General features: G+C 49.9%; 1 protein-coding gene across 3 annotated transcripts in view; it reads right to left on the bottom strand.

The window, feature by feature from the left end:
• Positions 1-14,376, bottom strand: part of CDCP1 (CUB domain containing protein 1) — a 134,380-nt gene extending 120,004 nt beyond the window's left edge. Inside the window, exon 1 of one of the 3 annotated variants that reach the window (XM_063922418.1) lies at positions 14,187-14,376. In XM_063922418.1, the coding sequence (XP_063778488.1) occupies positions 14,187-14,361 (175 nt within the window). In that variant the 5' untranslated portion in view covers positions 14,362-14,376. The other 2 variants (XM_063922419.1, XM_063922420.1) reach the window with 2 other exon arrangements.
• Between the last annotated feature and the right edge of the window lie 1,000 nt (positions 14,377-15,376).

A 15,376-nucleotide genomic window follows, 5' to 3' on the forward strand; every position in this document is an offset into this window, starting at 1 on the left:
CTCTGAAAATAGTCAACAATCCAGGTATCCCATGTACACAGCGGCACTCAGAGACTCATGGTAAGTGAAAAAATGTGCAAAATTTAATCCATGTTACAAACTGTTCAGGCCAACGTTTCGGGGCACACCCGCCCCTTTGTCAAGGTGAACCAAAAGTGAATAAAACAAACACATACAGTACCTTATATTGTGAAGAAGACCCTCTGGCGGGAAGCATCGCGGCCGAAGGCGGGCTGTGCGTCTCGCCCGGCCGCCTCTGGTGCAGTGATGTCATCAGTGCGCCGTAGAGTTCTCCTTCCGTGCGCCGTCGGCCTCCTGTGTTGCCTAGGGAACCGGGACGCCATCGTATCCCCCGCCTCCGACACAACGCGTCTCCACGGAAACCCGGTTTACACTGGTGCCTGGCTTCCGGACTGTCCTCCACATACGCCGCACTGACAACCTGGAGTGAAAAGTGTATCCACATCAGGCACTATGTGAACTAATGAACTTATTGCATGATCCAAATATTACCTTACTTAATCATACTGAATGTATAGGTACAAGGTCGCCAAGTCACCGCTGTTAGCACCACAGAAAGTTCAAATTGGTCTAGCATGTATATAATAAATTGTTAAATCCTGATGCTTAACTACTATACATACTGAAGATATAAATATGCTTAAAAACTAAAGTACATTCCACTGTATCATATCATTGAGGCCCTTCGGCCTTATGGTGTCCAGTTTGTACATCCATCTTGCCTCCATGCGCAGTAATTGCCCATGCCTGTCCCCCCCTCTGATCCTCCTGGGGACATGGTCAATGATAGAAAAGCTCAAGTCCTTCAGATCATGTCCCTTCTCCCTGAAGTGTTTGGCCACAGGCTGATCCGTGGGCTTTCCAGCTAACGCAGCTTTGATTGAAGATTTGTGCATGGCAAAACGCTCTCTGAAGGTACGCGGCGCGGCTCCGGGACCCATCCAGGCTGAACCTGTGATCGTCCCTCTGGAGCTAATGTCCAGTAGCCTAAGAAGCCCAATCCACTCTGCACGCAGGTGAGTTCGCTTCTTCTCCCCTTAGTCCCACGATGCAGTGAGCCTGTTGCCAGCAGGACTCACTGAAAATAAAAAACCTAAAATAAACTTTTACTCTAAGCAGCTCAGGAGAGCCACCTAGCATGCACCCTTCTCGTTCGGGCACAAGAATCTAACTGAGGCTTGGAGGAGGGTCATAGGGGGAGGAGCCAGTGCACACCAGCTAGTTCAAGCTTTTACTTTTGTGCCCAGTCTCCTGCGGAGCCGCTATTCCCCATGGTCCTTACGGAGTCCCAGCATCCACTTAGGACGTTAGAGAAACCGGGAGAACCAGGAAGATTTCCAGGGCAGCGGGAGGCTCATGTAAAAAAACGTGAACTTCCTGCTGAATGCAGAAGGGTAGGCAAGTCTGCGCTGGGGACACCAGTCATCTTCTTTCCTATGCGGCCCAAAATACCCAGAACCTTATTGAGCCACCACCAGCCCAGTCACCACACAGCTCCATGATTAAATGAATGACCTTACACCCTCACCCTGTTCCTCCACCTCATACTCACCAAACTCCCAGATCCCACCCATCTCTCACACCCTAACCCCGCTCCCAGATCTCACTCTCACACCTTCTCACATATCTCATCATACATTAATCACCACTGCAGTAACTGGTCTTTAAATAACATGCCGCCCACATCATGACATCATCCATGCAGGCCCGCCCCTGGCTAGACTCGCCGGAAAATGCAATCTGCACATGCGCGATCAGGAATGCCGGGGGTGTGGCCTGCACAGACGACTCATGATGTGGGCGGCATGTTATTTAAATAAGCCACAGTGGGCGGGGTTGTAGGGAGCGGATCCCGGCATTTAAATAAAAAGCACATTCAGATAATGGCGTCGCCGTGCAGGCTCCGCCCCCTGCCATCCGTGACTCACGCATGGTCCGCATTTTCTGCGGGCAGCGCAGGAAAAGCGGGAAGACCGGTGGTTTAGCGGTGCAATGGGAGGGTAGTTTAAAAAACCAGGAGCCTCTCGCGTAATGAGGGAGGGTAGGCAACCCTGTATTATACACATCCCCCTCCCCCATATGACACCCAGCACATTATATTAAACACACCCCCTCCCCCATATTACACCCAGCACATTACATTATACACAACCCCCTTCCCCCATATTACACCCAGCACATTACATTATACATACCCCCTCCCCATTTTACACCCTGTACTAGATTACACACTGCAACACAGCCCCCCCAATATTACACCCAGTGCCACATTACAGGACACACAACACCTATTCCACACAGCACCCACCTGGCTATGTTGCTCCTTCCTGTAAGGACTGGGAGCCGGCCCCAGGACAGTGTGGGGCTGTGGGAAGGCAGCACATCGCAGGCACAACCTATCGAGGAGCAGGAGGAGGAAAGTTACTGATACACGCTGCCATCTGACTCAGTGTGGTGGGAGGGGCCAGCAACCAAAGCTCTGCCTCTCTGTTTACACGGCAGGGAAGAAACGGCTGCACACAACCCTGCGGTGGCCGGCTCTGAAGTCTCCCGTGCAGGCCCCGCCCCCGATCTCCGGACTTGTGCATGCGCAGTCCAGATTTTCAACGATGGACCCTCAAGATCCGGGAGGGCTGTCTAGGTATGCGGGGCAGCGTGAGGCTCATTTAAAAATCGGGAGCCTCCCGCTGAATGCGGGAGGGTAGGCAAGCCTGGTACACTCACATGTCTGGAGCCATACTCACACTGCAAAGTCATGGTCAGGAATCCTATATAAAGTATGTCAGATGTAAACAGGACAAAAGGTATTTCGGTTTCACGATTACTGCAACAATTTTGTTCTATCTTTCCATAGCAAAATCAGCACTACGTATAGCCGACATATAAACGCAAACGACAATAGTAACGGAGCAGCCTTTATTACTAAACTTTGTTCCTTTTAGTTAAAAGTATATTATATTTGTAAAGTACAAAAAGCAAACACGAAATTAGCTATAATACTATTTGTCACATAAGAAAGCACTCACATTTACTGATTTACATGCCACTGTGCGGGTAGGAGTACAGTAGTCTGGTCTGTGATGCCAGACGTTACAGGAATCATGTAACTGTAGAAAAGTAATCACTATCAGCAAGGCCACAAACCAAATAAACTAGCTATTTAGCCACTACTGGGTAAACGTACCCAATAGTTTATTTTACATCAACAATATAAAAGAGGTTTATCTTGTGCATTATGCCAAACAGTGACTCATCCAGGGTGAGGTTCTTGCTTTTAAGCAAACTTTCTGGGCGTTCCTATGCGAACACCAATTTGCTTACTTCTTTAACTAAATATTAAATTCTTTAACCCAGTGGGCTTTTTCATGGCCTAATCAATTGCTTAGTTCCACTACTGTCCTGAAAGTACTAAAATGTACAGAAAATGAGTGAAGGATGAAGAAATCTCCAATTTACTAAATGGCACGAGGCAGTGAAAAGCCTGAGATATTTTGAGGGTATCCAATTACCCGCGGTTATTGACCATGGGTATTTGCATCACCGGGGGCTATCCAATGAGTCCCAATAAGCCGGCGCTCGGGCTTCAGGCAGGCAAAACTAAATCTCTAAAAGCAGCCCCGCTGCAGCCAATGAAAAACACAGGTTTCCCTGAACCTGTGTGTTTTCGTGAGAATTTTTGGATAGCCTGTAAAAAAATATTGTGTAAAATATCTGGAAAAATTGCGAAAAACTTCTCCAATGTTTTATTGTGGGTAATTGGATACTCCCCTTAATATTATGAGACAGATCGGATATTATAATAAATATATTAGCAATAAAATGGTAATTTTTTTTCTTTTTCAGACTGTAGGAACGGGTCTGCCCAGCAGTTGCATGGCAATCACGATTATGCTGTGCTCACACACAAAACAATGGATTGATGTATTAAGCCAGGGATGGGGAACCTTTGGCCCTCCAGCTGTTGAACTACACATGCCCTGCTACAGTTTTGCTATTTGTCCATGCTAAAACTGTTACAGGGCATGCTGGGATGTGTAGTTCAACAGCTGGAGGGCCGCAGGTTCCCCGCCCCTGTATTAAGCAGTGAAAAGAGTGGAGAAGAGGACAAGTGGAGAAGTTGCCCATTGTAACCAATTAGATTTGAGGAAGCATTTCTCAATTGGACTCTAAAAATAATAGGTAGATTCTGATTGGTTGCTATGGGCAACATTTCCACTCTATCCAGTTTGTTACATAAAAAAAAAAAAAAAAAAAAAAGTGTGTACCCACTAAACTTACGATTCCTGCCCCCCCCCCCCAAAAAAAACAACCAACAACAACAATATCTGTGATTTTTATTTTATTTAAATAATTTTGTCAAACTTGGAACATCGCGACCATCGGAACATCGCGACCATCATTTTTAGAGCCCGGACAGCTGCCGGGTACCCAGGGTGTTCTGGGGGCGATGATTTACACTTACCAGTGTCTGCTATTGTCTGCAGCCGCTGGGGATGAGGGATCCTGCGTGCTGACCGATCACCAATGATCGGCAGCACTGCAACACTGGGGCAGGGTGCAGGGGAGGCAGAGGGATCTTCCGGTGCCTCTGACAGCAGCAGTGGAGGGAAGTCTCCCTTCCCTGCCGCTGCTAACACTGTTTATCTGACTGGTCGCATCCTGTGCGACAAGGTCAGATAAACTAAAGCACTTGCAGGTATGGTTGCATCTGATGCGACCTTGCCAGGCAAGTGGTTAAACTCTTCATACCACTGACAGCCAGCTACCCTTTTTCAAGTAAATGCAAAGATTTTCTGTTGCTGGGATAAGAACATCTGTGTAATCTATGCTCATAGTAAATAGACCTACTTATGGTAATTGAGTAAAGCTTCATACACACGGATCGATATAGCAGAACGATTTTGACTATATATTTAAAATCGCTCAGAAAGTTAGTGCATATCGGTCTGTGTGTACACAGCCAGCGATAGTGATGCGCGTCCCCGCCAGGTCGCTATCGCTGCTAAAAATAGACTGTGCAGGCAAGTCAATTTTGGCTAGGTCGCTGGAAAAGAAAAAGCATCCCCTTGCTTAAATGAGTTAGCCAAAATCGCTGGTAAAAAGTTAGTCAAAATCTCCTACTGCCAGTTCAAGGAAAAACGCTCAGCCAAAATCTCTCATAGACAAAATCTGAATGGATGTCTACAGTAATTACTAATTATACACTAGTATAAACATAATCAAGCAGACACTGCTTGGAATACAAGGTTAAGCTAGACACACACTGTCAGATTTTTTTTTGGTCGACCCGGCAATCAGAATTTTTCGGGAAATTGTAGGCACCAATATCTGGCCTATACACTAAAAGTGTTCTTTTTTAAAGTTAACAATTTTCTGCCACATTACACTGCATTTGCATATGTCCGCCCACAAGTAGGATGATGTAGTGAGAGGAAACATAGGAAAAATGGGCAGATTATTGATTATGCACACATACTGCTCCATATCTGGAGATTGCGGCAGATATTTTTGGTTTGGGACGATAGACTGGAAAATAAGAATTTACTTACCGATAATTCTATTTCTCGTAGTCCGTAGTGGATGCTGGGAACTCCGTAAGGACCATGGGGAATAGCGGCTCCGCAGGAGACTGGGCACAAAAAGAAAGCTTTAGGACTACCTGGTGTGCACTGGCTCCTCCCCCTATGACCCTCCTCCAAGCCTCAGTTAGGATACTGTGCCCGGACGAGCGTACACAATAAGGAAGGATTTTGAATCCCGGGTAAGACTCATACCAGCCACACCAATCACACCGTACAACTTGTGATATGAAACCCAGTTAACAGCATGATAACAGAGGAGCCTCTGAATAGATGGCTCACAACAAGAACCCGATTAGTTAACAATAACTATGTACAAGTATTGCAGACAATCCGCACTTGGGATGGGCGCCCAGCATCCACTACGGACTACGAGAAATAGAATTATCGGTAAGTAAATTCTTATTTTCTCTAACGTCCTAGTGGATGCTGGGAACTCCGTAAGGACCATGGGGATTATACCAAAGCTCCCAAACGGGCGGGAGAGTGCGGATGACTCTGCAGCACCGAATGAGAGAACTCCAGGTCCTCCTCAGCCAGGGTATCAAATTCATAGAATTTTGCAAACGTGTTTGCCCCTGACCAAGTAGCTGCTCGGCAAAGTTGTAAAGCCGAGACCCCTCGAGCAGCCGCCCAAGATGAGCCCACCGTCCTTGTGGAATGGGCTTTTATTGATTTAGGCTGCGGTAATCCTACCGCAGAATGCGCCAGCTGAATAGTGCTACAAATCCAGCGCGCAATAGACTGCTTAGAAGCAGGAGCACCCAGCTTGTTGGGTGCCATCAGGATAAACAGCGAGTCAGTTTTCTTGACTCCAGCCGTCCTGGAAAAATAAAATTATCAGGGCCCTGACTACGTCCAGCAACTTGGAATCCTCCAAGTCCCCAGTAGCCGCAGGCACCACAATAGGTTGGTTCAAGTGAAAACCTGAGACCACCTTCGGGAGAAACTGAGGACGAGTCCTCAATTCTGCCCTATCCATATAGAAAATCAGATAAGGCCTTTTACATGACAAAGCCACCAATTCTCTGACACACGCCTGGCCAAGGCCCAGGCCAACAGCATGACCACTTTCCACGCGAGATACTTTAGCTCCATGGTTTTAAGTGGCTCAACCCATGCGACTTTAGGAAATCCAACACCACGTTGAGATCCAAAAAGTGTCACAGGAGGCACAAAAGGAGGCTGAATATGTAGTACTCCTTTAACCAAAGTCTGAACTTCAGGCAGTGAAGCCAGTTCTTTCTGGAAGAAAATCGACAGAGCCGAAATCTGGACCTTGATGGACCCCAATTTGAGGCCCAAACGTCACCCCTGCTTGCAGGAAGTGCAGGAATCGACATAGTTGAAATTCCTCCGTCGGGGCCTTCATGGCCTCCCACCAAGCAACAAATTTTCGCCAAACGCGGCGATAATGTCTTGCGGTGACATCCTTCCTGGCTATGATCAGGGTAGGGATGACTTCCTTCGGAATACCCTTTTCCTTTAGGATCCGGTGTTCTACCGCCATGCCGTCAAACGCAGCCGCGGTAAGTCTTGGAACAGACATGGTCCCTGCTGCAGCAGGTCTTGTCCGAGCGGCAGAGGCCAAGGGTCCTCTGCCAGCATCTCTTGAAGTTCCGGGTACCAAGCTCTTCATGGCCAATCCGGAAACCCGAGTATGGTTTTCACTCCTCGCCTTCTTATTATTCTCAGTACCTTGGGTATGAGAGGTAGGGGAGGAGACACATAAACCGACTGGTACACCCACGGTGTCACTAGAGCGTCCCCAGCGATCGCCTGAGGGTCCCTTGACCTGGCGCAATATCTTTTCAACTTCTTGTTGAGGCGGGACGCCATCATGTCCACCCGTGGTCATTCCCAACGGTTTACCCGCATTTGGAAAACTTCTGGATGAAGTCCCCATTCTCCTGGGTGTAGGTCGCCCATCGGAGAATCCTTGTGGCTTCTGCCATCGCCATCCTGCTTCTTGTGCCGCCCTGTCTGTTTACATGGGCGACCGCCGTGATGTCGTCTGATTGGATCAGTACCGGCTGGTTCTGAAGCAGGGGCCTTGCTTGGCTTAGGGCATTGTAAATGGCCCTTAGCTGCAGAATATTTATGTGAAGCGAAATCTCCTTGGAAATTTCTTCCCTGTGTGACTGCACCCCAGCCCCGTAGGCTGGCATCCGTGGTCACCAGGACCCAGTCCTGTATTCCGAATCTGCGGCCCTCTAGTAGATGAGCCCTCTGCAGCCACCAAAGCAGCGACACCCTGTTTCTTGCTGACAGGGTTATCCGCTGTTGTATCTGTAGATGGGACCCGGACCATTAGTCCCACAGGTCCCGCTGGAACGTCCTTGCGTGGAGTCTTCCGAATGGAATTATGCTTCGTACGAAGCTACCAGTTTTCCCAGGACTCGTGTGCATTGATGTACCGACACCTGTCCTGGTTTTAGGAGGTCTCTGACTAGAGATGACAACTCCTCGGCTTTTTCCACTGGAAGAAACACTCTTTTCTGGTCTGCGTTCAGAAACATTCCCAGGAACAGAAGACGTGTCGTCGGGACCAGCTGTGACTTTGGAATATTGAGAATCCAGTCGTGCTGTTGTAGCACTTCCCGAGAGAGTGCTACCCCCACTACCAACTGTTCTTTGGACCTCGCCTTTATCAGGAGATCGTCCAAGTACGGGATAATAAAAACTTCCTTCTTGCGAAGGAGTTTCGTCACTTCGGCCATTACCTAGGTAAAGACCTTCGGTGCCGTGGACAACTCCAACGGCCGCATCTGGAACTGATAGTGACAGTCCTGTACCACATATCTGAGGTACTCCTGGTGAGGGGGGTAAATGGGGACATGCAGGTACGCATCCTTGATGTCCAGGGAGACCCTGTAATCCCCCTCATCCAGGCTCGTAATAACCGCCCTGAGCGATTCCAGCTTGAACTTGAATCTTCTGATATAAAAGTTCAAGTATTTTAATTTCAAGATGGGTCTCACCGAACCGTTTCGGTACCACACCCACTGTGGAATAGTAACCCCTTCCTTGCTGAAGGAGGGGCACCTTGACAATCACTTGTTGTGATTATAGTGTTGAATATCCACCAACACCGTCTCCCTGGCAGAGGGAGGTGCCGGTAAGGCAGATTTTAGGAAACGGCGGGGGGAAGAACGTCTCGAACTCCAGCCTGTACCCCTGAGATACTACTTGAAGGACCCAGGGATCCATGTGAGAGAGCCCACTGTCCGCTGAAATATCTGAGACGGGCCCCCACCGTACCCGGGTCCACCTGAGCAGCCCCAGCACCATGCTGTGGACCTACCGGACGCAGGGAGGACTTCTGCTCTTGGGAACTAGCTGTGTGTTGCAGCTTTTTCCTCTACCTTTGCCACTTGGCAGAAAGGATGAGCCTCTAGCCCTCTTGCTTTTCTGGGGCCGAAAGGACTGTACTTGATGATACGGTGCTTTCTTTTGTTGTGGGGTAGCCTGTGGCAAAAAAATCGATTTCCCACAGTAGCTGTGGAAACTAGGTCTGAAAAACTATCCCCAAACAGTTTTACCCCCTTATAGGGCAACTTCCATGTGCCGATTCGAGTCGGCATCGCCTGACCATTGCCAAGTCCATAACCCCCGTCTGGCGGCAATGGACCTAGCGCTTATTTTTTGATGCCAGCCGGCAAATATCCCTCTGTGCATCACGCATGTATAAGACCACGTCTTTTATATGCTCTATTTTCAGCAAAATATTGTCCCTATCCATAGTTATTTTCCGACAGGGAATCTGACCACACAGCGGGAGCACTGCACATCCATGCCGAAGCAACGGCTGGTCGCAATATAATGCCCTAGTGTGTGACCATATCTTATAGGGTAACCTCCTGCTTTCTATCAGCAGGTTCCTTCAGGGCGGCCGTATCCGGAGACGGTAGTGCCACCTTTTCTGATAAGCGTGTAAGCGCTGTATCTACCCTATGGGGTGTTTCCCCGCGTGACCTATCCTCTGGCGGGAAAGGGTACGCTGCCAATAACCGTTGTAGAAATGATCAATTTCTTACCGGGGGAAGACCACTCTTCCTCACACCTCATTTAAATTTCTCAGATGCAGGAAAAACTACTAATAGTTTTCTCTCACCAAACACAATACCCTTTTATGTGGTACCTGGGGTATAATCATAAATGTGTAATACATTTTTCATTGCCTCAATCCTGTAACGGGTGGACCTATTTGGAGGGTACACCAGTCTCATCGATGTCGACACTGGAGTCAGTATCCGTGTCGACATCTGTGTCTGTTATCTGAGGTAGCGGGCGATTTTAGAGCCCCCCCATGACATTTGAGACGCTGGAACAGGCACAAGCTGAGTAGCCAGCTGTTCCGTGTCGTCGACCTTTTATGTAAGGAGTTGACACTTTCACGTAATCCTTCCATAAGTTCAACCACACCGGTGTCGACCCCGCAGGGGGTGACAACATATTTACAGGCATTCGCTCCGCCTCCACCTCATTATCCTCCACATACCTGTCGACACAGCCGTACCAACACACAGCACACACACAGGGAATGCTCTGATAGAGGACAGGACCCCACAAAGCCCTTTGGGGAGACAGAGAGAGTATGCCAGCACACACCAGGGCGCTATATATCACAGGGATAGCACCTATAAAAAAAGTGTTTTCCCTTATAGCTGCATATATATTGTATACTGCGCCTAAATTGTGCCCCCCCTCTCTTTTTAACCCTTTCTGTAGTGTATTAACTGCAGGGGAGAGCCAGGGAGCTTCCCTCCAACGGAGCTGTGAGGGAAAAATGGCGCCAGTGTGCTGAAGGAGATAGCTCTGCCCCTTTTTCGCGGACTTTTCTCCCGCATTTTTATGGATTCTGGCAGGGGTTAATGTACATCCATATAGCCCTGGGGGTTATATGTGATGTATTTTTGCCAGCCAAGGTGTTAATATTGCTGCTCAGGGCGCCCCCCCCCCCAGCGCCCTGCACCCATCAGTGACCGCAGTGTGAGGTGTGCATGAGGAGCAATGGCGCACAGCTGCAGTGCTGTGCGCTACCTTGATGAAGACTGATGTCTTCTGCCGCCGATTTTCCGGACCTCTTCTTGCTTCTGGCTCTGTAAGGGGGCCGGCGGCGCGGCTCTGGGACCGGACTCAGAGGCTGGGCCTGTGTTCGATCCCTCTGGAGCTAATGGTGTCCAGTAGCCCAAGAAGCCCAAGCTGGCTGCAAGCAGGCAGGTTCGCTTCTTCTCCCCTTAGTCCCTCGATGCAGTGAGCCTGTTGCCAGCAGGTCTCACTGAAAATAAAAAACCTAAAACTAACTTTTATCTAAGAAGCTCAGGAGAGCCCCTAGTGTGCACCCTTCTCGGCCGGGCACAAAAATCTAACTGAGGCTTGGAGGAGGGTCATAGGGGGAGGAGCCAGTGCACACCAGGTAGTCCTAAAGCTTTCTTTTTGTGCCCAGTCTCCTGCGGAGCCGCTATTCCCCATGGTCCTTACGGAGTTCCCAGCATCCACTAGGACGTCAGAGAAAATCGATTGTTCGTGTGTGTGTGTGGGCAAGATTTTCCCGAATTATCTGGGAGGGCAAATTCAAATGCCCACCCAGCTGTGACATCGGTACAGCATATCAAGCGGCCTGTTTGTGCAAAGTTTGGTCCGCCAATGTGTCGTCCCAGTATGTACCCAGCTTTAATCTGGGCATACACAGGCTGATATATTGCTCATTCAAGCAGACAGCCGATATATCATGATCCTGTCGGCAGGTGTGTACCCTCAATATGGGGTCTATTCATGTAGCATTGAAAAGCCCTGTTTTGCGTTAAACAGGGCTTTTCTATGCATACTGCAATATACAGAGCAGGTTACCGTGGAGAAGTCTCTGACTTCTCCAGCGGTACCCCCGCTCTGTGCCTGAATCGCATCACCATACCTTTGTGCTTTCCGCTTCTCCATGGAGTTCAAGTTCGCCATCTCAGGACGGCGTAACCTGAACTGTAGTGCGGAGACGGCAGGGAGGCTCAACGCTTCCCTGCTCTCTGCTCGGCACCTGGCGCTGGCTCCGCCCCCCGACCTCCCAGCAACCACTGCGGCCTGCTAGGAGGTCAACACCCTGCGCACGCGCAAAGGGACCCGCCGCTGGACTCCGCACATCGCAGGGAGGGACCGCTGGAGATGACCTCACCGCAGGAGCCCCAGACACCGCAGCGCATCGTCGGAAGGGTGAGTATACATGAATTGCTACTTATTACAGCTATACATCACATCGAAGCAATGCGATGTATAGTGATAAGTAGCAATTCTGTTTTCGTTTTCTACATGAACAGACCCCTTAGTCTGTGAACAATGTCACTCACAGACTTATCACGTCAGCTATGCAGCATAGCCGATGGATGACATATCTGTAGATGCATCAGGCCATCCAGCTGTGTGTATGCCGATAACCCTGGGCCGTAACTAGGGGGGGCTAGGGGGTCACGCGCCCCGGGCGCTGGAATGAGGGGGCGCTAGGGAGGCTGTTTTCGGAGCCAAGATTATCTGAGGTTACCGCGTGCTGTGCCTGCAGACGCCAACAAACAGCAGCTGTCAATACCTGACAGCCTATCGGGTGCCGGCTCCAGGGACGCGTTCGGATTCTGGCTGCCACGTCGATGCGTGATGTCACACGCATCACGCAACGACGGAGGAGAGGGAGAGAGGACGGACTGGAGAGAGGAGTCTGGCTGGCGGGGTTGAACCCATGCGCATAGACCGCGGGACTGATAAGGGCACGCTGGCTGCAATCAGTGACAGTGAAAGAGCCACTGTCACTCACGCTGCAGCATTCCGCACTGGATTCTAAAGGCGCCTCTGACAGGGGAGCTTTCACGGAGACTGTATGTCTCTGGCAGCCCTGAGCACACAGCCCTCCCCCATGCCTGGGAACACAGTGCAGCGTCAACTCTGAACGAGAGGGAGATGGAGCGGACCTGTGACAGACAGACAGGAGATTTAGAAGGTATATATCTCTGGCTGGCAGACAGCTCCCCCTGTACAACGTGTGTGTATGTGTGTGTGTGTCAGTATGCATCTGGTCCCTATACAGTGTGTGTGTGTGTGTGTGTCAGTGTGCATCTGGTCCCTATACAATGTGTGTGTGTGTGTCAGTGTGCATCTGGTCCCTATACAGTGTGTGTCAGTGTGCATGTGGTCCCTATACAGTGTGTGTGTCAGTGTGCCTCTGGTCCCTATACAGTGTGTGTGTGTGTGTGTGTGTGTGTGTGTGTGTATCTGGTCCCTATACAATGTGTGTGTGTGTCAGTGTTAATCTGGTCCCTATACAGTGTGTGTGAGTGTCAGTGTGTATCTGGTGGGTCCCTATACAGTGTGTGTGTTTCAGTGTGCATCTGGTCCCTATGCAGTGTGTGTGTGTGTGTGTGTGTGTGTGTGTGTGTGTGTGTGTGTGGTCCCTATACATTTAGTGTGTGTGTGTCAATGTGCTCATATACAATCTGTTTTTGAGTCAGTGTGCTCCTGGTCTGTGTGTGGGTGTCAGTGTTCCCCTGGGACCTGCACCATATGTGCATCAGTGTGCCCCTATACAATCTATGTAATGGGTGTATGTATATGTATATGTATATGTATGTATATATATATATATATATATATATATATATATATATATATATATATATATATATATATTTTAATTATTATTATTTTTAGACATAATTTTTTTGTTTGTGTTGGGGGGGGGGGGGGGGGGCGCAGATTTACTGTCTTGCCCCGGGTGAGAGAAATCCTAGTTTCGGCCCTGGATAACCCATACCCTTGCTGCTTGGGGGGGTACAGAGAGGGTGTCTCAAAGTCACAGAGGACCAACGCATCAAGTGTACATTTGGTAAGTGTGTACACTTTCCTTGATCAGGCTCTTGGTCGGCAGGTCTGCTGACATGTCGGTCAGGCATGTACCCAGCTTTACTCTCAGACACTTGGATTTAGCAATTATAAAACTCAAAGTTGGTAAAACATTGGAAAAAGTTACTGTATGAATGGTCACCCTCACTCATATAGCAGCCGCTCACTGCTGGCACCGGCATGCCAGACTGCGGGTCACATCATGGATTTGACATGATCAGACTAGAGGAAGCCCACCCACATCTAGCATCTACCTCGGTGTTTTGGGTACCTCCCCACCACTGAGTGACTGCGCAGCACCACCACCATGTAGCACACGGCCGGCTGGTGGAGGAGAGGAGCAGGGGGTGCGACATGCGCCGCACTCTTCTTACAGTAAATAGCTCAGACAGATAAGGAAATGCGGAGCCTGGCGGGGTGTGAGGAGGACACATCATTACGTCACATTAATGCAGGTCCCTACCTGTAAAACGAGAGAGCAGGCAGCCGAGCAGCAATCCCAGGAGCATCATTGCCGAGTACCCACTGTCCGGGTCCCTGGCCATGTCACACAGTCCAGCCACCCCGCGCTGGCGCTAACGTCCCCCGAATCGCGGTGCTGTGGGCATGCTATGGGCGCAGCGATGCTCCCTCCTGCCGGTCTCCCATGAGAGAGCTGTGTACGGGATGTCTCGCTCCCCAGCTTCCTCCAGGAAATGTTCTCACCTGTACACGCCCAGCTACACAGGGCGTGCCCGCCCGGCTGCCCCCTCCTACCTGCCCGCCAGGTGTGCTCAGGTACACGCTGCGTCTCCACAGCAGCTGGCCAGTCACACTGGCTGCTGCAGGGCGAGTATGGTCTGCTGCTGGCTAGCGTCGCCGCTGCCGCTGTGTGTGACATGCTGGTCTCCCCATAGCTGTGACTTAGCACGTGTCAGTAATGCAGTGTGTGCACTGTAGAATGTCACGTTCTAGTACGAGGCTGAAGTTAGCTTCTTATTCGGCCAGCTTCTTATTCACTTCTTATTCGAGCTCCAGCTTCTTTTCTCTATCGTCCTAAGTGGATGCTGGGGTTCCTGAAAGGACCATGGGGAATAGCGGCTCCGCAGGAGACAGGGCACAAAAAAGTAAAGCTTTACTAGGTCAGGTGGTGTGCACTGGCTCCTCCCCCTATGACCCTCCTCCAGACTCCAGTTAGATTTTGTGCCCGAACGAGAAGGGTGCAATCTAGGTGGCTCTCCTAAAGAGCTGCTTAGAGAAAGTTTAGTTTAGGTTTTTTTCTTTACAGTGAGTCCTGCTGGCAACAGGATCACTGCAACGTGGGACTTAGGGGGAAAGTAGTAAACTCACCTGCATGCAGAGTGGATTTGCTGCTTGGCTACTGGACACCATTAGCTCCAGAGGGATCGAACACAGGCCCAGCCGTGGAGTCCGGTCCCGGAGCCGCGCCGCCGACCCCCTTGCAGATGCTGAAGCGTGAAGAGGTCCGGAAACCGGCGGCTGAAGACTCCTCAGTCTTCATAAGGTAGCGCACAGCACTGCAGCTGTGCGCCATTTTCCTCTCAGCACACTTCACTGGGCAGTCACTGAGGGTGCAGAGCGCTGGGGGGGGGCGCTCTGAGAGGCAAATATAAACCTTATACAAGGCTAAAAATACCTCACATATAGCCCATAGGGGCTATATGGAGATATTTAACCCCTGCCTGACTGGAAAAATAGCGGGAGAAGAACCCGCCGAAAAAGGGGCGGGGCCTATCTCCTCAGCACACGGCGCCATTTTCTGTCACAGCTCCGCTGGTCAGAACGGCTCCCAGGTCTCTCCCCTGCACTGCACTACAGAAACAGGGTAAAACAGAGAGGGGGGGCACATTAATGGCTATATATATATATATATTAAAGCAGCTATAAGGGAGCAC

The sequence above is a fragment of the Pseudophryne corroboree genome, chromosome 5 (genome assembly GCF_028390025.1).
Source record: "Pseudophryne corroboree isolate aPseCor3 chromosome 5, aPseCor3.hap2, whole genome shotgun sequence".
NCBI classification, from domain to species: Eukaryota; Metazoa; Chordata; class Amphibia; order Anura; family Myobatrachidae; genus Pseudophryne; species Pseudophryne corroboree.